The sequence below is a fragment of the Aulonocara stuartgranti genome (genome assembly GCF_965226115.1).
Source record: "Aulonocara stuartgranti genome assembly, chromosome: 1".
NCBI lineage: Eukaryota > Metazoa > Chordata > Actinopteri > Cichliformes > Cichlidae > Aulonocara > Aulonocara stuartgranti.
The window spans coordinates 14,077,225-14,098,233 of record NC_138939.1 but is presented as its reverse complement, the minus strand read 5'-3'; the positions used below and the strand labels follow the sequence as shown (position 1 = coordinate 14,098,233).

Sequence of the window (21,009 nt, the reverse complement as noted above, 5' to 3'; positions counted from 1 at the left end):
ATGTGGAAGGAAGAGTGGGGAGAAATAAACTGATAACTGTATGATGAAGGGTGATAACGTCAGGAGAGGAGGGAAGTAGATGAAGGGATGGATGGAAGAAGTGAGGCAGCTGGCAGATCAATACACAGATCCACAATCTGCATCTATGAAACGGGCGCTTTTTAAAATCTCTTTTAGTTTTTTTTAATGCCTACTATTCTTATTACTTACAAAATGTTTTTGCTTTGGTATAGTAAGTGGGAAGTGGTTTGCAGGACGAAAAAGAACATTTTTTCGTGAAGTTTTTATTTCTATCATGGATTACTTTTGGAATTTATGGTTAAATTATAATGTAAACTTGTTTGCATACAGCGCATGATATTAACCCAATTCGGTTACTGGAATCTGTTTAAACGCTTTACAATAGTCGAAATGAAAGGAAATAGACACGTTAGGAGGAACTTTCCCTTTTCCTGTGAGTTTTGAACGCATCTGCAGCACCCTGGGAAACACCTGTGTTGTCAAGACAACATGTAAACTCTCGCTTGAGTACACCGACATGGCGGAGCTGTTGAAAATAAAACGCAAATTTGAAGAGTTCCAAAAGGAATACTACTATACAAACAGGTATGGATTAATGATTTACATAACTATATATGGATACGTTTAATTGCTTTATGAGTTCTTGTTAGCAGTTTAGCAGTCAGCATTTAGCTAACATCACCCAGAACTAAGGCTAGCGTCATGCGTCTACTGTGTATGCTAATAAGCTTTTGCGGTCCTGTTTTGGCGTTACAATGCAAGTTTTTGGTTCCCTAAGAATGACAGTAATGCTCAGAAGCACCCTACGAGTAAGCCACACAAATGGGGCAAAGTTTAGCTGTGTAACTTGCCAGTAAAAATGTGTTGTTGTTGTTTTTTGTTTGTTTGTTTACGTATGAAGGACTTATTATCGCTTCTCCAAAAGGGTTTAGCTAAAGTCAAAGGCAAGTGGCGTTTAGTCTCCAAATGTTGAAAGATTTTTCAGCCAGTTTTAATAATTGGTGTTATAATGAAGCTTAATATGCACTTTTCAGAAAATTCTTAAGTCAGCTATGATAACAATGTATTCTCTTTACTGTATATCGTGCATGCTGCCATGCGTAGTAAACTCCAATGGCGCGTTTTGAGCCAGGCGAAGAGTGATATATTTTTGTGTTTATGTATTTCAGAGAAGCTGATGAGAACAGAGAGAAGGAGAACCAGGCCGTCACCCAGATCCAGAGCTGGTTCAGAGGCTGCAAGGTGCGGGCTTACCTCAGGTATGGTATATCTCTGTGATCCGATTTGTATCTGTAATCCATAAAAAAAGACTTTTGGTGCTCATGCAAAAACAAAGCAGACATTCATTTTATTTATCAATGTAAGTGTAGTTCCTTTGGAGTTGTAAAACACTCAGACAGGCTGTAAGAGTTCATATCAAGGGAAACCCTGATATTAGCTCACTACCATAATTATCCCACTTCCAGAAGTTTGCAAATGGCCTGGAGGAATAAATGTCGCTTGCACTCTATGCTCTTTTCTCACACAGAGAAATAAATGTCTCTATCTCTGTGCTTGTTCCCATACTGTGACCCTAGCACCATTCTGCAGGGTCAGCAGACAAACTTCCAGACAGTAGGTTAATTCAGATTACTTTAGTTAATTGATCAATGCGTTAAGTGGATAATTAGCAACAGTTTTAGCTGCCTAAGTGCAACTCCGGGGTTGTGCTAGCCCCACTATAAGCATTGATTTTCTGGGCATATAAATGGCCTTTTGGAAATTGATGGCCTCATTGGAGGCAGAGAATCGCAGTGGACTTGCATTTAGAGTATGTTTGAAGATGAATACAAATGTGTACCGCTGACTATAGGAGGTGGAAGGCTCATCGGACATGATCGAAAAGCCTGGGAGAGCACGAATGGTCTATATGTGTGTGCATGTGTGTTTGTGACAGCTTGTATTTATAAGCATAATGTTTCCCTGACCTTTCATTTGAGCCTTTTCACAACCTTAAATTTGTATGCAGAAAATCACTTTCTTTTTATTGTTTTCCCTAAAAAAGAGTTTATGTTAGGAAGTTAAATTAATTGAATAATTAATAAATTAATTCTAGATAAAGGTATTTTTTAGCTTATTCATAACTATGGAAACTTTCCATTTCATGCTTTGTTAGGATTGAGCTTTCTGGGGGAGGGTTGCAGAATTGCTTAATTTCTCAGCTTAAACAACCTTGTTAATGACCAGTGAAATTTGCCTTTTACTTCCCTTACGTGTTTCTGAATAACTTTTTCCAGGGTTTCCTTCAGTTTAACTACTAAAAAAACATCCACCCAATCCTCTCCTCAATTTGATTTTATTACAGCCATCTGCACAAGAAGGCAATCATTATACAGAAGATATGGCGGGGCTTCACAGCAAGGGCACGTGTCAGACAAATGGTGAAGGTAAGCCAGTGCCTGGAACGACTATAGATATATTGATTATGCTATGATAGCACGCATTAGAATTCAATTGCTATATTCCTAAAGTCCCTGCGTCTGACCTTAAGAAATATAATTCACCCATTACACATTAGGAAATTAGCACTTTGGAAAAATGATGCATTATGATAAGGAATTCCATCTATTTCACAATTCTTGGGATGCATATAGAAAAAAGAAAAGAGTTGTGTATCTATGTGTGTATGTGTATGCTTTAGTAAAACAAGGCCCCATTTTCAGCATATTGCCTCCAACTGCTTCTTAATTGAACAGATTGTTGATACCGGATCCAATACCCAGCGCTCTCACGTATAATTTTCCCCTGGATTGAGTTTTGTAAACGTATCACAACAAGCTATTTATCATGCCTGTAAATTGACTGTTTGCTAAAGCATAACTGCCAGCCGCCGTTTGGGAGGCGTTCAAGAAATGGAAGGGTGGTGGTGGCGGGGGGGTGTTGAAATAAACAATGAAGGATGTGTCACATCACACATATGGGCTAAAAAGAGGCTGTTTGGTCTCATTTGGAAACAGACAAGCGCTAATTTGAATCACTCAAAATTGCCACAGTGCACTGTTTTGAAATTAGCCCTGAGAGATTCTACTCTTCACCTCCTTTATCTCTCTCTGTCTTTTTCTCTCTTGCGGACCTTATCGTGTATAATGTGATGTGCACAAAGCCTCTTCTCAAAACATCAAGCTGAATTTACAACCTCCTTTCAAGTCTTTGTCTTCCATCTCCTTCCTCTTTTTCCTCTCTTCCTTGTCGTTATTAAAAAAGACGTGTTGAGATATGAATCCCTTTTATGGCCCACACTCCAGTTTGCTCCTGAAATGTGCTCCCAGTGGTTGCCTGGCATGTTTGGAGTGCGATGGCTCGTTGAGTATGTTGCTGAATATTCTCTGGCCTTTTGTTAGTCTGTTCTGTGGCAGTCCTGTCATTGATTATGAAATCCAGAGGAGAGCGTTTGGCCGTCATACATCTCCATTAGCGCGCTGCTTGACTACCATAGATTTTCTTGGCCCTTGTCTGTGTTAGTGTATTAAGAGAGTACTGTCCTCCCCTTGATAGAAAGTCCCACTAACCACTCTCTCTCTCTCCTTTTTTCTCTCTTTGTCTCTGTCTCTCTTCTGCTCTCTCTCCATCTCTCTGACTTTTTCTCGTTCCTCTTGTCTCTCTTGCTTTCCCACTCTCCTTTTCTGCCCCCTTCCCTCCTCCCTCCACTCTACAGTGGCCCTATCTATGCTGCCTGTGCAATGTATTATGTATAAAGAGCTCTTTATCTTTGACGCCTGCTGTGGACAGATCAGAGGGTTGGGAGACAAGATGTAACACCATCGTTTCCTTTGTGTTCACAGGCGGCATATTTTATCATGAAGATGAATTTCTACGAGGAGATGGCGGTCAGGGTAAATATCACTACACTGTCTTGTTTTAGCAAATGGAGTGTCGTGGTGGGAGCCCCTGTGAGTAGCAGCCCATAAGCATCATATCTCTAAATTTCTTTAATCTTTTGTTGGCCATTTTTCTCCCTTTTTAAGTGCAGCATCATGTTGGTAATCCAGTATAATTTATTATTATTAAAAACCCTATAAAAATGGACAGATTTCTATATCAGAATGACCTATCATATTTATATGTCAAACCACAGCAAATATTTTATATATAACGTTAAAAACTTTTTTTTCACTTTGCTTAAATGCTCAAGGCCCTGAAATACTGTCTTTATCCCTGAACACCTACTACTGTTCAACTCATAAATCATAGCTCTGTGGCTGTGAGTGATGCTTTGGCACTTTTACACAAGGATATTGCCTAGAAATCTTATATTTTAACAATTCCATATAGGCCTTCTCTTTTGGTGAATAGTTTCATGCCTAAACCGTTAAAGGGTTTTATAGACCAACAAAAGAATTTGCCAGTGTTTATTGAAGAGAGAGATTCACTGTCCAGCTGGAAAGAGATGTTTATAATATTTTCGTATTGGTGGAAAAGCTGGGGAACTGAGGGCTTTACGTTTTACACATAATAGGAACCCAAACAAATAAAGCTCACCCCCTGCTTTTACAATAAATTTCACATTATAGGAGAGACATAGATTCACAAATAATGTTTGACCCAGCTGTTTAGGTCACAGGGTGAAAGTTCAGAGGTGATGTCGACATGTAGTCCAAAAGAGAAGCTACTGAAATAAGAGACCTATGTTATCTATGAAAATAGCCACAATTTCCTATAGGAGACAATAGGAATTTTAATGGAGAACTGTGTTAAAATGACTGGTGCTTAGAGGTTACCAATGCGAGAAAGTACTGGGTTTAAACCCCAGAAGGGCCAAGTGAGCCTTTTCTGCGCTGAGTGTATCCTCTGTGTCTGTCTGGGGTTTTTCCGGGTGTTCCAGTTTTCTCCCACTGCCCTTGACCAAGGCTTTAGCCTCATATGTGAAATTGGTCCCTTGGTGTTGGACTGTGTACTGCCCACAGCGCCTAAAGAGAAGTCATGGGGCAAATCCAAAGACAAAAATTCTCAAAACAGATTGATTACATGTGACTTTAGACTTTAGAAATAATAAATTAAAGGACAATAAGGGAAATACATGCAGTATCTGGCCTTTTTTATGATGCCACCTGTTGAAACTTTTCTACTATTTACACCAGACATACAGATATAGTACTTAATACCTGCAATATAAATCTTGATCCCACGTCTTCTGACACATACTCTGTACTTTCTCGACTTCAGTGTTTGTGCTGTTTCAATATGACCTGACATTTGTACTTTTTTGCCAAATAAGTATATATTGTATAAATGAAAAAAAAGAAACCCACAAAGCACACCCAACACATACAATCATCTGAGAATCCCCTTGTGACATTTTCTTTAAATCAATTTTAACTCTATTTCTTTTTCTCTCCCCTCCTGATGTCTTTATCTTGGTGTGGTAGCTAACAGAGGATAATGTATTAAGGCCGTAATAGAAACCAGTGTTTACATGCCGCACCTCGTATTTGTATTAGATTCAACAGCATCGATTTCACTAGTCAACAAAGGTCAGCAAGAACTCGGGAGGCGGCAATTACTTTATTTAAAATTATCTATTGACTGGCAGATCAATGCTAATTCTCATTTTGCTCTTTGTTGTTTTTCCCTATCCTTTACTTCTCCTCTTCTTTCTTCTTCCCTCTTCTCATACCGTGATTATTCTTTTACCTGCCATTGTTTTAATCTCCTAATTAGTCTGAAGGACATCCGCCCCTATGCTTTAAAATGGTCAACTGTTGTGTGTGGGTGTGTTCTGGCTAATCTGCAGCCTCCTCAATCAGTGTGGATGATGCCGTTAAATACATGGTTATGTGACAGTTTGACAGTCTGTCTCTCTCGTGCTGGATTGTCCCTCTGAAAGTAGGGATTGTATAGTTTATTAACAATGGTTTAAAAAGTGTCCTACTTAAATGTTACATTTAAACTTCATAAAAACTTCTGTAATCCCACACAGATCCAGCGGACATGGAGAGGATTCTTTGTGAGGAAGTATATCCATAACTTCTATGCACGAAAAAAGTATATGGAAGGACTTGTCATGAAAAATGAACTAGTCAGGTGAGAAAAAATAGTTTCATTTATGAGACCTTAAGAGACCTGAATTAATTTTTATCTTTTTATTTCGTTTTATTTTCCTGAAACTCACTTGAAGTTGTGTTGCTTTTGTCTTTCTCACATGGCCAGTACATGTGTCAGCATTCTTCTAGATAGATTATAACCGATATAATACAATATCTTCAATTAAAGGAAGCAAATATGGGGTACCTTTTTTGCACAAAGGAATGCAAACTGGAAAGGATAAAAAACTTAGCCTTAATATGTTCTGTTAGAACATGGTGTATCTTTGCCCACTGACTATGGCCTACTATATAGCCTATCAATCAAAATGAATTGATTTGATTAATGTAAAGACAGTTGTCTGAAAGGTGTATTGTGTATGCTTAACCAAAACACATGACTGGAGTAACGCGAAAGGAAAAGTGAGGATATGAAAGAGACTGAGAGACAAAGAGAAGAGAAAGACAGAAGAGAGAGAGAGAAGTCCTCTAAAGCGCTTGAGGCTAAGAGAGAAGTGAACGATGTGAAGAAATTAAAAATTAGCCTCTGATTTGAACTGCAGCTCGTGCATTAATAAAACATCCTGCGCTTCAGGGCTTACTGCTAGAGATACACCATCTTTTATTTTTGACAAAAAAAACCATCACGTTTAGCTAATAGTCACATTTTTAATGTTGCTAATATATTTTACAGGAAAATATCTTTAGGCTTCCTGCTAAAATTAAATGTAAATTTGTTAAAGTGCTCCTTGGATCACCGACTCTCCCCCCCTCACTTCCCCAGCAGCGTTTTACCTTTCCTCCACGCTCTTTGCCCCTTTTAGAAATAGGAGTGACTAGGCTGTTAAAGTCCATCATGGAAGAGTTGCTGCTATAATATAACACAAAAATGAGCACACACAAAGACATGTCAACTACGTTAAGTATTCTGACCAGTCACTGGGATTATTTTGCTTGTAATGTCTTAATGAAATTTAAGACATTACAAAAGTACAAAAAATGATTCATAGTAAAAAGTATTCATAATCAGGCCAAATTTTAACCACACTGTAATAAAGCTACAATAAGGAAACAATCAGACCATTGATCTGAACTGAACATCACTTCATAGGACTAGATTAGATTAATTCAGAAGTATGCAAGCTATAGCTTTTAGTTTGCAAGGACCTTGCCTAAACAGTATATGCATATACTGTGGCTCCTGTCTCTTTGCACCTTTTGCACAACTTACAACAGTTAACAAAAATCATAGGAATTGAAATTTAGAAACAAGGAGCTATAAGGATAAAGTGACCAGCTATGTGATGCTATTTCATTTTAGGATTCTGGTCTTATGCTTTTGTTATCAGCCGTGGTACATTCACACTCTTACTCATACACACATTTATGCAAAAACACACATACACACATGCACATGCAGCCCCTCCTCCACAGTGGTTTGGGGTACGAGGTCACTTTCACTTCACTTAATCACATGTTTATTTAGTGCTACTGGGGTCACGATCAATTAACGCCGTGCCGGCATTTATTTAAAATATCCTTTCTCTGTTAGCTGCTAAGCCCTCGGATTGCACACTGCCTGATCACTAACCCTGCAAAGGTCTGCTTTTTAATCCATCACCATGCTCCCTGCCTCCGCAAGTGTGTCCATCCGTCTGTCCAACCACTGCATAAATTAATAAATTCAAAGTCAGATGAATGATCTCCATTTATTGAAGGCTGATCAGCTGTGCATGGTAATGATGTAGGAGTATTGCATATTTTCCCTTCACTGTCTTTGTCCTTTTTCATTCTGATTCTCCATTCCAATCTCTTTCTCATGACAGAGCTCCCCAGTTCAAAACCATCTGTATCATTTCATTAGGTACAACTAATCCACGCCACTTACACCATCCTCTTTTATCCACCGCCCTCTCTCCGCCTCCCTTTCTTAATCTCTGCCTCTCGCCTCTCTCTTTCTCAATCTATTTTGTTCGATATCTTTCTCTCTTGCTCTCCTTGCCACAGGTTCACTATGCTTTAGTGTCCATCCTCATTCATCCTTCCTCTCCTTCTGCATAGCCTAATGAAGTCAGGACCCCAGTGCAGTCCCCACTCTGCCACAGTTTTCCTTGATACCCCAACAATTTATCACTTTGTCAGGGAGACACTTAAAGTTCCTGGGCTTTAATAAGGGCATGCTGTGGGACGATGGGGGCAATTAGGAAAGCGGAGCAAGTCCGCTTTGCATATTTACTAAATGTGCTGGTGTCATCGTTGCTGCCACTAGCACGGCCTGTTGACTGCATGAATTATTCCTCTATCTGCAATAAACAGCGGGGTAATTATTACTGCCATAATCAGATAAATAATTCTCCCTGTGATGTTGCAACAACATAGTGAAATCTTTTAACTTATCCTAAAGAGTGCTAAAAAAGGAGGCTCAGAGAGAATTTATGGACTGTCACTAGGCTGAAAAGCACAAGTGTTTTCTTCTCTTCTTTTCTTTTGTGCTGTGCTGTGTCTCTTCGTCTGTCTACTTTTTTCCTGTCTCCCTTCATTCCAGCCTTCTTCATTCCTCCATCTCTTGTGTCCCTCTCAAGGACATTCATGAAAGGAGAGCTGCTATGTCGGAGAGAGTGTGGGTCTGCCCTGCGATCACTCTCCCCTTCTATGCGTCAGTCTTTCTTTTACTGCTCTTCCCTTCTGATCCAGTTTGGATGCAGACAAGTTCTCTCTTCAGTCTGATTGGATTTATATATTCGCTATGTGTGTGTCTGTTGAAGTTTAATGTGGATGCACTGCTACTTGTCTCTTAAGAAAATTACTTTGAGAGTGAACAGTGGACAAAAGTCTGTAATATATTTGAAATTATTTGTTTTTTTCCTCTCAGTTTATTGAATGTGGATTAGCAATATTATCAAAGCTGGGGTTAATTGTTTTCTTAAACACCTTTGGGTGGCATTAGTTTTACTACTTTAGTGAATTAGTTAATCAATCGGTCAGTCACTTAAATGGAAAGGCTATGTTATGAGGGTGTTCAAGGCTCAATACATTGAGCTGGCCACTGTCTAAATTGACTGGCTGACTACCCTCTCATTGCCAGCTATTGAATCATTCAATTGGAGCAATTAAAACAGCCAATCAGGTCAAGCCTCCATTAAATATTTAGAACCTGGCCAATTAGCTGCTCTGGTGCTGGCCTGGATGACCGAAGGTGTGGCCTGCTGTCCCACAATGCCTCACTCTCTGATGTTCCATTACTCCTTGATCCCCTGTTTTGAACCAGAGCTTAAATTATTGAGGAAGAAGTGAGAAATGTGGCTTTATTATATTAGACATTTAAATAAGTTAGAAATCCAGGGTGAAAATGTCAGTAAGGGTTTCAGTCATTTAAAAGTACTTCAGGTATGTTTGATTAACTTGTCCAGCGGTTCAGCAGCCATTAAACATAATCTCTAGCCACAGTGCTTCAGGAATACAACATGACAGGCTTAGCGCATTATATGTGCCTAATGTTAATAATTGTTATTCAGTTTTTATTTTATGTCATATATCTATTTTATTATCACATAATCTAAATGGCAGAATATCATGATTCATGAATCATAAATATATGTATTAATATATTTATATAATTGGTGTTTCAACTCCAATTAAGGAATGAAAGTTGTGACATTATTTATTATTTAATTGCACATCATCGCATTTCAAAATTGTTCATGCATGATTATGTTTAGCCCTTTGTTGCACCTCCAGCAGTGGTACAGTATAGTTTAATGTTACTGGGATTAATGTAGTGATTTTTATCCGGCTCACTGCTAATTGTGTGGCACGAAGAAGAGCGTAGATGCAGCTTTGCACAAACAGCTGGAGAGAGACAGAGAGGCACCAGGGAGTTTATTTAATTTCTTCAACATGAAAAGATGGTTTTATAGGGGACAAATCAAGGTTCACATAGAGCAATTAATGATTTATCCTGTTGTAATTAGGTATCAGCTGTAAAGGTAAAATAATTTAACACTTGCCTGCTTTTTTATCTCCTTATTATAGGTAAAAGTGTTCTTTTTGACTTTTACCTTTTTTTGTGTGTGTAAAATATTTAATATGCATAATACATTACATCACATACTGTTAACATGAACTGTTAACTGATAATAATCAATACATTAGCTCAATTTTTGTTTCTGTTGTTATAAAAATAAATGCACAAAAAATTCCCCATAGTTGGACCTGGCTTGGGATCAGTTTAAGGCCTGAAAATGCCCTGTAATCCTCTGAGGAACTAAGGAGATCGATTGCTGTGACTTTAAAAGTGAAATGTTTTCTCTTTATTGCCTTTTTAAATTTTCATAATGTGACTTTTCTTTAAGAAACTAAAGCAAGAACTTCTCTAAAAAAAAGACAGTGTAAATGGGAACATATTTGACTTCAAAATCTATGTATGTAATTTCAGCATTCTTATGCCTTTTCAGATATACAAGTTACTCATTTTGCACACTAATGCACTCCTGTACCATCAGTATTGCTGGCCTTTGACTGTATGTTGAAAACAAGCATACAGTCAAAAGCAAGCGTGTCTCTCTGATTTAGCCTGGAGGATGTGCATTTCTTTTTTTAAATAGCTCCAAATTACATTTTTTTACTTGAATTTTTGGATGCTTGAAAGAATAATGTTCAGTGACCACAATTTATGGAAGAGTTACTGAGCTCTGTACCGTGTCAGCAAAATTGTCACTATTTTAAAGCAGTGTTGCCTTAGATCCAGAAAACTGAACTGGCCTTGTCCTTCGGACACAGAGGTTACTCTATATATTGCCCAACCGTTTTTCTGAAAGTTTTGGGACCTATGTTTTGTTTGTTTTGTTTGTTTTTTGTTTTTTTTTGTTTTTTGCTTTGTTTTGGGGTTTTTTTTGGGGGGGGGGGGGGGGGGGTAAGGGAGCAGCTGAAAGTGCCTTTGAGTGGCTCTTTAATGTTTTCTTAAAAATTTAATGTGATAGCTGAGAAAAACTTGGTTTTGTGGTGACCCTTCTCTCATACTTCCTTTACTATGCTGGTTCAGATTGTTCAGATTTTTCCTATAATCTGTCACCTATAACTTTATTTATTTTTAATGTATTATAGTAAATCTATACATATGTGTAGAATTTTAGTTAAAACTAGCAATAATTTTTTTTTCTTTACAAGAAATTAGTTTAGGCTGATAAACCAGACGTAGCACATGTTCCAGAGCTGTTCCAGAGTTAAACATAGTGTTTCTTTCTTTTCAATTTTACTCAGTCAGTCGCACACACATTTATAAACACAGACACACACGCGCGCACACACAGGCGCGAGGGCATGTGCTGCTTGCTGAACAGGGCTAACGAGGGTTGTATGTTGTGGCGGCTGGTTGGGTCGACACAGATCGAGGTGCCTTCAGCCGTTACAAATCTGTTTGGCTTTTGTCCACTACAGAGCAATTAATAACACTGGGGCTGGGGGTAGGGAAGCAAAGGTCACTCATTGAGCACCCCCACCCCCCCAACACACACATATATAGATACATATACACATACAAGCAAAGTGTACATACATTTAGTATAAAAACAGATACACATTTGCATATTTATGATAAATGCACAAACTGCTACATTCTCAGTTAAACTGTTTCAGCCCAGAGACATATGTATGAAAATATGAACATATGAACAAAGGTCCTGATCCCCTGAAACATTACTACAAGCTTTTTAAGGTGCTATTAAGAATTGAGCAAACAGAAATGACGACATATATACAGACATGCACATATCGTGGAGAACACCGTCCCTAAACCAGGACTTTAAATGTTACATTAATAAGTAATATCCCTGTTAGCTAGGTGGACAAATAGAGGCCAAGCAACCTCAATATTTACTCCCCACACACCTACACTATATTAAATTACTGTATTTAATATTACACAAATGCACATATTTAGATTCACTCTTCTTCTTTACACACCCGCAAGCATTTTTCATTTATTTTGTAATTGAGTCTGGTGCTGAAGAATGAATGAGAATGCACAGGCAATGGGAATTTGTTGTGATTTGTTTTTAAATGTCAGTAGCCACAGAATGTGTTAACCTCAGATTACTGACACACTTTGAATACCCTGATTCTTCTATGGAGGATTGTAATTGAAAACAGAAGTTGGGTAGAGGGGGAAAAAAACAGCGGAGAAGAAGTAAGGAAAAAAGGAGGGAAACAGACACGGGATTCTTGATGAGCTATGGTTAAACTCTTATTGGTATTGTGCTCTTGGAATTAAATTGGTTTTACTCCTGCTTTGTGTGTGTGTGTTTATATTATGACGACATGTGTGTATTTAGTAATTGTTTCCAATTCCCCTTTTAAGTTATCACCACTTTGTAACAACATTGCTGTGTGGTTGTGGAATTAAATTGCTGTGTGTATGGGGTTTTAATGCATCCCATTTAGCCAGCTTCGCTTAACAGATGTCATAGAAAGACCTGTCCTGGCTGCCATGATGAAATATATCAATCATCCTCCCACTTATAGCCTCTTACGCTCTTATTTTGCCTTTTTTTCTTCTATGCAGTGTCATTCTGTTGTTTTTGCCCCAGAGCTCCTCTGTCTTTCCATGTATGCCTCAGTGTGATTAGGTAGTTTTTTTTCCTTCATCTGAAGGACACTTTAGGGAATTGTCAGCTTTACGACCAACAACTGTTTCCCAAATACATAATAACACATGCACAGATGTACTTGTCTGAAGTTTACACCGTTAACAAGTTATTGATTTATTTGGTGTTAAGATATAGTACTTCGTAAGGTGAATCCTCAGAAAATGTGTAATATAACACATTAATGTAGTATTAAAAAAACATTAGGCTTACTTGTTAAACCAAGTGGTATAGAGTTAAATGTAATCAAAATACAGAGTAATGTGCATTTAGTCATTGTCATTCACAAAACATACTGTACATGAGTATATAAATATGATGAGTTATTTCTACTATATGAATTATAATGATTGACAACTTAGGAATTGGAGAAATTATGTCTTAACTGTTATATTTAAAAAAAAAAAAATTATGCTATTGTTCACGTGTTATTGTAAGGTGACCTTGAGGGTCTGAAAGGTGCCTATAAATAAAATGTATTATTATTATTATTATTGTGTAACATTTATTATACATGTCTAACTAACATTGTAACATTGTAAAGCCTAATGAATCCGAAGTGCAAGAATCTTTGTGTGTCGTTTATGTTCCCTGCAGGAGGGAGCTTGATCAGCTGGAAGATCTCCAGAAAAGGGAGAGAGACTGTCTGGATATGGTGAAAGAGCACACTGCCAAAGTCTATCAAGCTCATCGGTTACATCATCTCCTTAGTACAAAGCAGGTGGGCTTATGGAAACACAAACACATTCAATTTTGCACACATTTTACAACAATGTTATAATGATTAGACTAATATTTAACCAGAGGGAAATGTACATATTAATTTTATGTTAACCAGAGCTACATGAAAATAGCGCAGTTTAATAAAAATACTGTAATGAATAAAAAATTGTTGGACTAGTGACAGTAACACGTATTGACTTTGTAATTCCAAAGTGACCTTAACTGCGGTTATGTATGGATGCAAAGTCACTTCAGATGACACGAGAAACGCATCCCTGTGGATTGACTTCACATTTGTGTAGCACTCACCCATACAGCTATGCACAATTATGTGCATGCTCAGATACATATGCAGGCACACACATGGGCATTGAGCTCAACATTACAAAGAGGTGGATTCCTACAGAAACGGGCTACACAAAGAAATACCACAGACCTTTTCCTTTCTATTAGTCAACAGAAGTGGGCCGTGTGGAGTTCAGTTGCGCATGTGCAAACATAAGTGTGAGTCCTCACGGTTGTTCTGATGTGCTCAGTCTGATGCTTCCCATGGCAAAAGTGTGCACATTTGTAAATGGTAAATGGACTAGTACTTATGTAGTGCTTTTATACTCTATTTGAGCGCTCAGAGCACTTTTTTTTTACCGTATGCATCATTCAACTATTCACACACACACATCATGCTTTTCTCTATGCCTAAGCATTTTTAGCGTGGCAGCCACACACTCTTAGTCCAGTGGATGCATTGGAAATAACTCGTTGTTTAGTATCATGCCCGAGGATACAGCAACAGACTAGAGAATCTGGGGATCAAACCACCAGTTAGCGGGCGAGCCACAGCTATCCTTGTGTTCATATGTGTGTGGCATCTACGCATCTTTGTGACTCCTCACTGTGATAATAATGAAGACAAAGCACAGTGGTCACTGTTGATTCAGCACTAGCATTCTGCTTGCTCTCTCTCTCTCTCTCTCTCTCTCTCTCTCTCTCTCTCTCTCTCTCTCTCTCGTGTCTTTACAACTAGCATCATCATTGCCTGTCTTGCTGTCTACTGTCCTCAGACATCCCATGTTCACCGAAGACGCATACATACACAAAATTTTCACACAATTGCATGAAGTTGATGTAAGCTGGAATGAGGTTAAGTTCGCAGTTTTTACACATCAGGCTTGATTCTTAAAATACTTTAACTCGTGGGTATCCACATAATTTGTGTTACGTTTCTGTAACTCTGTTATCGTTATTTTTAAGTACACGCTAGAAAGAATGAAAGTTTATGTGCTCTTCTCCGCCCTCTGTCCATCTTTCTCTATATACTTCCCTCTCTTTCCCTGCATATGGCAGGGGACTCTTTCCCTTCGTAGCTCTGACCTTGTCAGCAGTGAATAGATGGCTCTCCCACACAGTTCATCCTTTCTCACTTCTCAGACCCCAGCCCACACACACACACACACACCAAAATACACAGACTCACATCCAGCTTACCAAAAGGCCCCAAGTCCCTCTGACAGAGACAGAGATGCTGTGTTCCTGGGGTCAACATCATTGCTCTTCCCGTAGCTAGGTTGGTACTTGGTACTTTTTGGGCTTATGTGTTGTGTTTGTGTATTCGTGTGTGTCTTTAGGGGTGGTGAGATTTACTTTTGTTTATGCGTTGTGTGTATCTGTGTATTTTGCTGGCTTTCTGTCACTTCCTATTTGACTTGTGTACTGTCATCCCTAAAGCAGAACATTTCTCCTGTAGTTTCAAGCAATTTCCAAGATACTGATTGGTGTTGATCATATAAACTATTCTTATGACTACTCAGTCCATACTTTTAATTAGTTTACTACTCTATTGGGGTGAGGCATAACATTTACTAATTTAGTTTTTTATCTATAAGTAAGAACCATTTAATATAACTTATTATTGGTTGTAGAAATATATTTGACAACTGCTTCAAGATATTTTTGTTCTCAAGAGGGACCCTATGCATGATTGATTACTGATTTTGATTATTAGTGAAAAGTTGCCCCACTGTCACTTTGAAATTTTAGTCACTGCTTAGCAGCTAGCCTGGGACCTGTTTATCGGTCACCACTGTTTTTAACTGCAACTGGCAGTCTAACAGTGGTACTTCCTTTGCTTTGAATGTCCCCTGCAATCTAGAGGAGGTCTCTAATGAGAAGAATGAGCAAGTACTGCTCTTAACAACTAAAATCCATGATGGTGTAGTTGTCCTCATCCCAAGTCCTAGCTTGGGATGAGATTCACTAGAGGTGCATGTAATTATATTGCTTCATTATTTTTTTCTCATAGTGTACTTGACAAGTAAAATATTTGCAGAACACAACCTTTTAAATGTTACATTAAAGTGTAAGATTAATCTAAGAAAGCACACGTGTATGCATATATACATGATTACATATATGCGCATGCACATATTCTGCCGTTACATATAGGATCTAAACCTATGGGAAACTATGACGTTGTATAATAACTACTTTCAACTACTCCCTTAGTCACAAGGAGTTTTGATTTGGTAGATTTTCACATTGGATGTCCTTCCTGACACAATCCCCCAAGTTATTTGTATCAACACCACTATTTTTTAAATAGGTACGTATTGTGCTATTATCAAGCTGTACCTACAACCCAGGGTCAAAAAAATTGCAGTGAATAAAGTGGAATTTCTTTATTTTTTCTTATAACGCAATGGATGATATTTAGACCAAAAGTGCTTATGATCTAATAGTGACACATTTGCTATTTTACTAATTTGTTAATATGTTATTTTAGAAAGAGCGAGGTTTGGGAGGATGTAGTTAAAGCTGTATGTGTTTCTCTCTCTCCCTTTCCTTCTTGTTGCAGTCTTTTAGAGTGGAAAGCAGTGTTATTAGCATATAGAACAACTCAAAGCTTTGGTCTGGTAATTAAGACACAGGCAAAAGAATAACTGTGGTTTGAATAATTATCATCAAGGCTGTCTGTGGCAAATCTGTACCCCAGTTCAGAATCGGAGAGGCACAGTTTTAAGTATGTGTACTTGTGTGTGTGTTTAGGATTTTCATCTATCCATTCTTCTATTCTGTATTCATTTAAGATAACACCTTTTTAAAGTGGGGATATTTGGGGGAGGTTAATATGGATTACATGACCATTGATAGGGAAGAAGGCTGATGGAAAATTTTAACACAATTGATGTTTAGTAGCTAACAATTGTTAGTTTAGTCCCTGTCCCAGTAGGTGCCCATTCTGAGATTTGATGTTCCTCTTCATAAACTGAATTCTTTTTTTCTCCAAAATCTAAATTAAGTTATATATATATTTATTTAGTACTGAAGCATCCATGTGGACAGCCAGGTGCTTAAAAATCAGTGCCCCAAAATCATTTTCGCTTTATGTCTATGTCACTCCATAGAGCCTGTTTTTTTTATTTCATATTTTTAGGTCTAGTACATTCTTATTAAATGCTGCTGCATGTCTTTTAACAGGTGCTAGAATGTATGAACATATCACTCCAGTTTTAGGAAATTTACACTGGCTCCCTGTTGATTATCGTATTCATTTTGAGATTCTTTTGCTTACTAGTTTTAAATGGTATGGCGCCCAATTATTTAAGCAAACTCTTCAACATGTGTAACCCCAAAAGAGCACTGAGATCGTCCAGCCAGATGCTCTTAGTACAACCGAGGTCTCGATTGAAGCATAGAGGAGATCGGGCCTACGCAGTCGCAGCACCTAGACTCTGGAATAACTTAGCCACTTCAGAGTCTATTCAGTCTTTCAAATCACATCTTAAAACGCACTGTTTATGTTGGCTTTTAGTTCAGTTTGAGTACCATCAGGCTTGTTTTACGTTTGTTATGGGGGTTTTTTGTTTTCATGTTATACATTGTCATTGCCTCATCTCATTTATCTGTATTTGTTTTTCTATTGTTTTCTCATGGTCTTAACTAATTGTGAAGCACTTTGGTCAACTAAATTGCTTTTAAATGTGCTATAGAAATAAATTTGATTTGATTTTGATTCATTAATTTAAAAAAATTTAATTACTAGTAAGAAATACATTTTAATCTAATGACTTTAAAATCCTAATTTAATGTTTTCACGCTTTTACCCTCTCTCTCTTTTTTTCTGTTTCCTCAGTGCCCAGGGGTCTTCAACTCTCCATTCAGGCCAGCTCCTCATGAGATGGAGCTGCTGCTGAGGCAGCAGGTCAAGTACCAGGCCCCCACCAGGCTGGCCTCCAGGGGCAAGGCTTGTCTCTTGGGCATCCCAAGCTCAACAAGCTCTAGTTTCCCTGTGACTCTTGGATCCCCATTGATCAAAACCTCTAGAACTTACAGCTCCAGGCCCATACTGCCTCCCATTGCCAACAAGACACAGCAGGTGACGGTGGTCAAAACGTTGCCTATAAAAGACATAAACAAGTAGAAAACAGATAAATACAGTAGTATAAAAGCAGATATACAAGAGATGAGATGTGATGGTGTGAAAAACTGGATTTAAGCATGTTCAAGAGGTGAAACAGACTGTTAGTTTAACAAAGTATCATACTAATTATTAAAGCCTTCAACATCACCTTCCTTCCTCATGGGGGATGGTTCTTGATGAAAGCAGAGATCCTTTAAAACTCCTTTTAAAGAAGAATGACATCATTAAAGCATGGCAGACAGCTCTCCAGGGGGCTACTGCATAGAGTCGTTTAGTGCCTTTATTTCAATGAGTACTCTGTGGGACTATGTAGTTATGTGTTACTATATTTGTGCACCACAGTGTGTGCGTGTGTGTGTGTGTGTGTGTGTGTGTGTGTGTGTGTGTGTGTGTGTGTGTGTGTGTGTGTGTGTGTTTTAAAATTGCATGCACAGCTCTGACTAGTGGACCACAACAACATGATATGTGCTGTGTCAGGTAACGATTTAACTGTACAATTATCCACAATTTTGTTGTCCAGGTACAATGACAATAAAGGGCTCTTCTGTTCTAAATGTAAACTAATACACATTCACATACACATTCCACTTGAATTTGAAGTTTAGATGTATGTATTTGTTTCTGTATATTACAGATATATATGGATAATTTTGTTAAATTCCATGGAAACATGCATTATATTTCCATTAAGCAAATAAGCGACATATATACATTCAACAGAAATTAAAATTTAATTTGATAAATAATAAATTTAATAAATTAGTATTTTTCTGATCTTATATGTTGTGAACACATTTTCTTCTTTTTTTTTTACAGAAATTGTTTTAACAATATATTGCTTTGTCCAAAATGATCAAGAATAAGTGTTCATTTTAAAGAGTAAATTTTCATCAAAGACCTTTGGACATATCATAGAGAGAAAAGAACAGATTTGCCACTGTTTCATATTGAACTATCACATAATTATGACAGTTACCAGTCAAAATGTGTACTATATTAATCCAGTGGCTGATAAAAATAGACGAACCCTGAGTTGCCACTATTTGAATATTTACTTTGGTTGTTCTCAACTGAGAATTTGTCTTGGTTCAGTAAAGGATAATCCAGTGGTGTGTTTGTGACTGTATGTGTCATGTGTCTGTGTTTGCATTTGTGTGTATGATGATGATTTGAGTGCTATTGAAGAGCAATATTTTCCACTCTGTGGCTCTTTATGGCAAATTGCTTTCCCTAGTATTAGTTTCTAGTAATGTAAAACATAAGTGAGCAGAAATGAGGCGTATATTTGTCTCCTTTTATTAGCTGCAGTTCATACACTTACATACACATGCAGGCATGTCTCCAGCTGGCCGAAATGGGAATAGGTTTATTAATGGTGTCCTAGGAAAGTCTCTATGGTTGATATGAAGAATAATTGTCTATATTTATACATGTGTGCCTCATAGTGTGTCTTTTTTGTGTGTGTTCAGCTCGTGTCATTAGTGCAGGAAGTCCCCTTTTCTTTTGCACTCACCCCTACATCCCACACCCCCTCCATCTCTGGTGTGATAACTATCTAGTGGTGATGGATAAGGTTGAGGTGCTGGCTGTGGAAGTGGTCAGGCCAGGCCAATGATCCCGTGGTGATAGGAGCAAGGACAGGGTCTCTGTCTCTCTCCTCCTCATTCTCCCTCCTTTTTTTAACACCAAACAACAACTGAAGGTCACCTTAAACATAGCGAAAACATTTAAGTTAATCTGCATTCCCAAAAGTTTAGCCGTTATTCGCACAAGTTCTTAAGTAATGTAGTCTTAGAGCATCCACTTTGAGATTTGACTTCGCTGGACACACGGACAACTCACACACACGCACACACACACACACACACACACACACACACACACACATACACACATATATATTCCAACAAGCTTGTTCACCTTTGTTCTTGCACTTAGCCTGAACTCTCTTAGGCAGCTTTCTTGTAATTTCTGTAAGCAGTCTATTTCTCCAGCCTTCTTGGACATAAACCCAGAGCTCTACCTTAGATGTTAGCTGGATGTACTTCTTCAGTAATGTTGAGGTCCGGGCTCTCGGGAAGCCAATCCATGACTGATAGTCTTCCATGGTGTGTTTTTGTTCTTTTGTTGTGGGTTTTTTGTGTTTTCTTTTTTAATCCAGATGTAGTTTTTTGTGCATTGGCAGTGTTTTTGGATCCATTGCCATGATGATCTCTTCTTCTTGTTTGACTCCTCAAATATTTTAAGGACAAACTGCACACCATACTGAGATGTGCCAAGTTTTCAGCTTATTAGCTCCATGGGAATCACTGTGTTATCTTCCGCATGTTCTCTAAATTTAACTAATGAATTGATAATAAGTGACAAAGTGCCTAAAGATACCAATTAAAATAGGTTCTTCGAAAAGTTGTCTGGTTTATCCCTTGAGTTACGCCTTTTTTATGATTGAGTGAATCATAGGTAAATGTAATGTGGCTTAACGAACAAACAAAAAGAGAGCCTGAAGAACTATTGTTCAAGACCATTTGTAAAAAATCATGAGAAAGTCAGTCTCCATGGAAGAAAAATAAAAAGAAATGAGGGGTGGCTCAAGACTTTTTAATTGTGTGTGTGTTTCTTCAGTTTACCTTAACAATTTAACAACATTAACACAGATATTATGTAAGTTGACTTCTTAAATAAACTGAGTTTAAATAAACTCAGCTTATTTAAGAAGCCAGACAATTCATAATTTAGTCTTTTCCGTTGAAATCACTGCTATATTTACAGAAAACCATTCCACACCCCACACCCAACCACTTACCCACTAATCTCAGCCATGGTCTGAGTAACCCTCATCCCTCTGGCCACTTACGCAAAGACTCTATACTCCAAAGTCTTTTGCACAACATTCAAGCACTTTTCAACTTGTCATTGTTACTGTGTGCCTTTGTTTTTATATATATGTTCTTCTTGTTTGTTGGTTATTCCAGTCTTCTTACTATTTATATTTCCTGCACAAGTGTTGCACTTTTAACAGGAAGAAAACTCTGGCAGAATCAGGCTCAGGGAGGGGCACCCATATGCTGGAACTAATTGGGGGTGAGGGGAAAAGAAGAGAACAGGGAAAAAGATCCACTATCATATTCATTTAGATTTCAATTAACAA

General features: G+C 37.9%; 1 protein-coding gene across 2 annotated transcripts in view; it reads left to right on the top strand.

Annotated features, from left to right (window-relative positions):
• Positions 1–492: 492 nt before the first annotated feature.
• The window catches only part of spata17 (spermatogenesis associated 17), a 39,930-nt gene continuing 19,413 nt past the window's right edge, over positions 493–21,009 (top strand). For both annotated transcript variants that reach the window (XM_082536820.1, XM_082536819.1), the window contains exons 1-7: positions 493–606; positions 1,191–1,280; positions 2,366–2,447; positions 3,843–3,893; positions 5,978–6,081; positions 13,319–13,442; positions 17,574–17,816. In XM_082536820.1, coding sequence (XP_082392946.1) covers positions 539–606; positions 1,191–1,280; positions 2,366–2,447; positions 3,843–3,893; positions 5,978–6,081; positions 13,319–13,442; positions 17,574–17,816 — 762 coding nt within the window. In that variant the 5' untranslated portion in view covers positions 493–538. The remainder of the gene's footprint in view (positions 607–1,190; positions 1,281–2,365; positions 2,448–3,842; positions 3,894–5,977; positions 6,082–13,318; positions 13,443–17,573; positions 17,817–21,009) is intronic.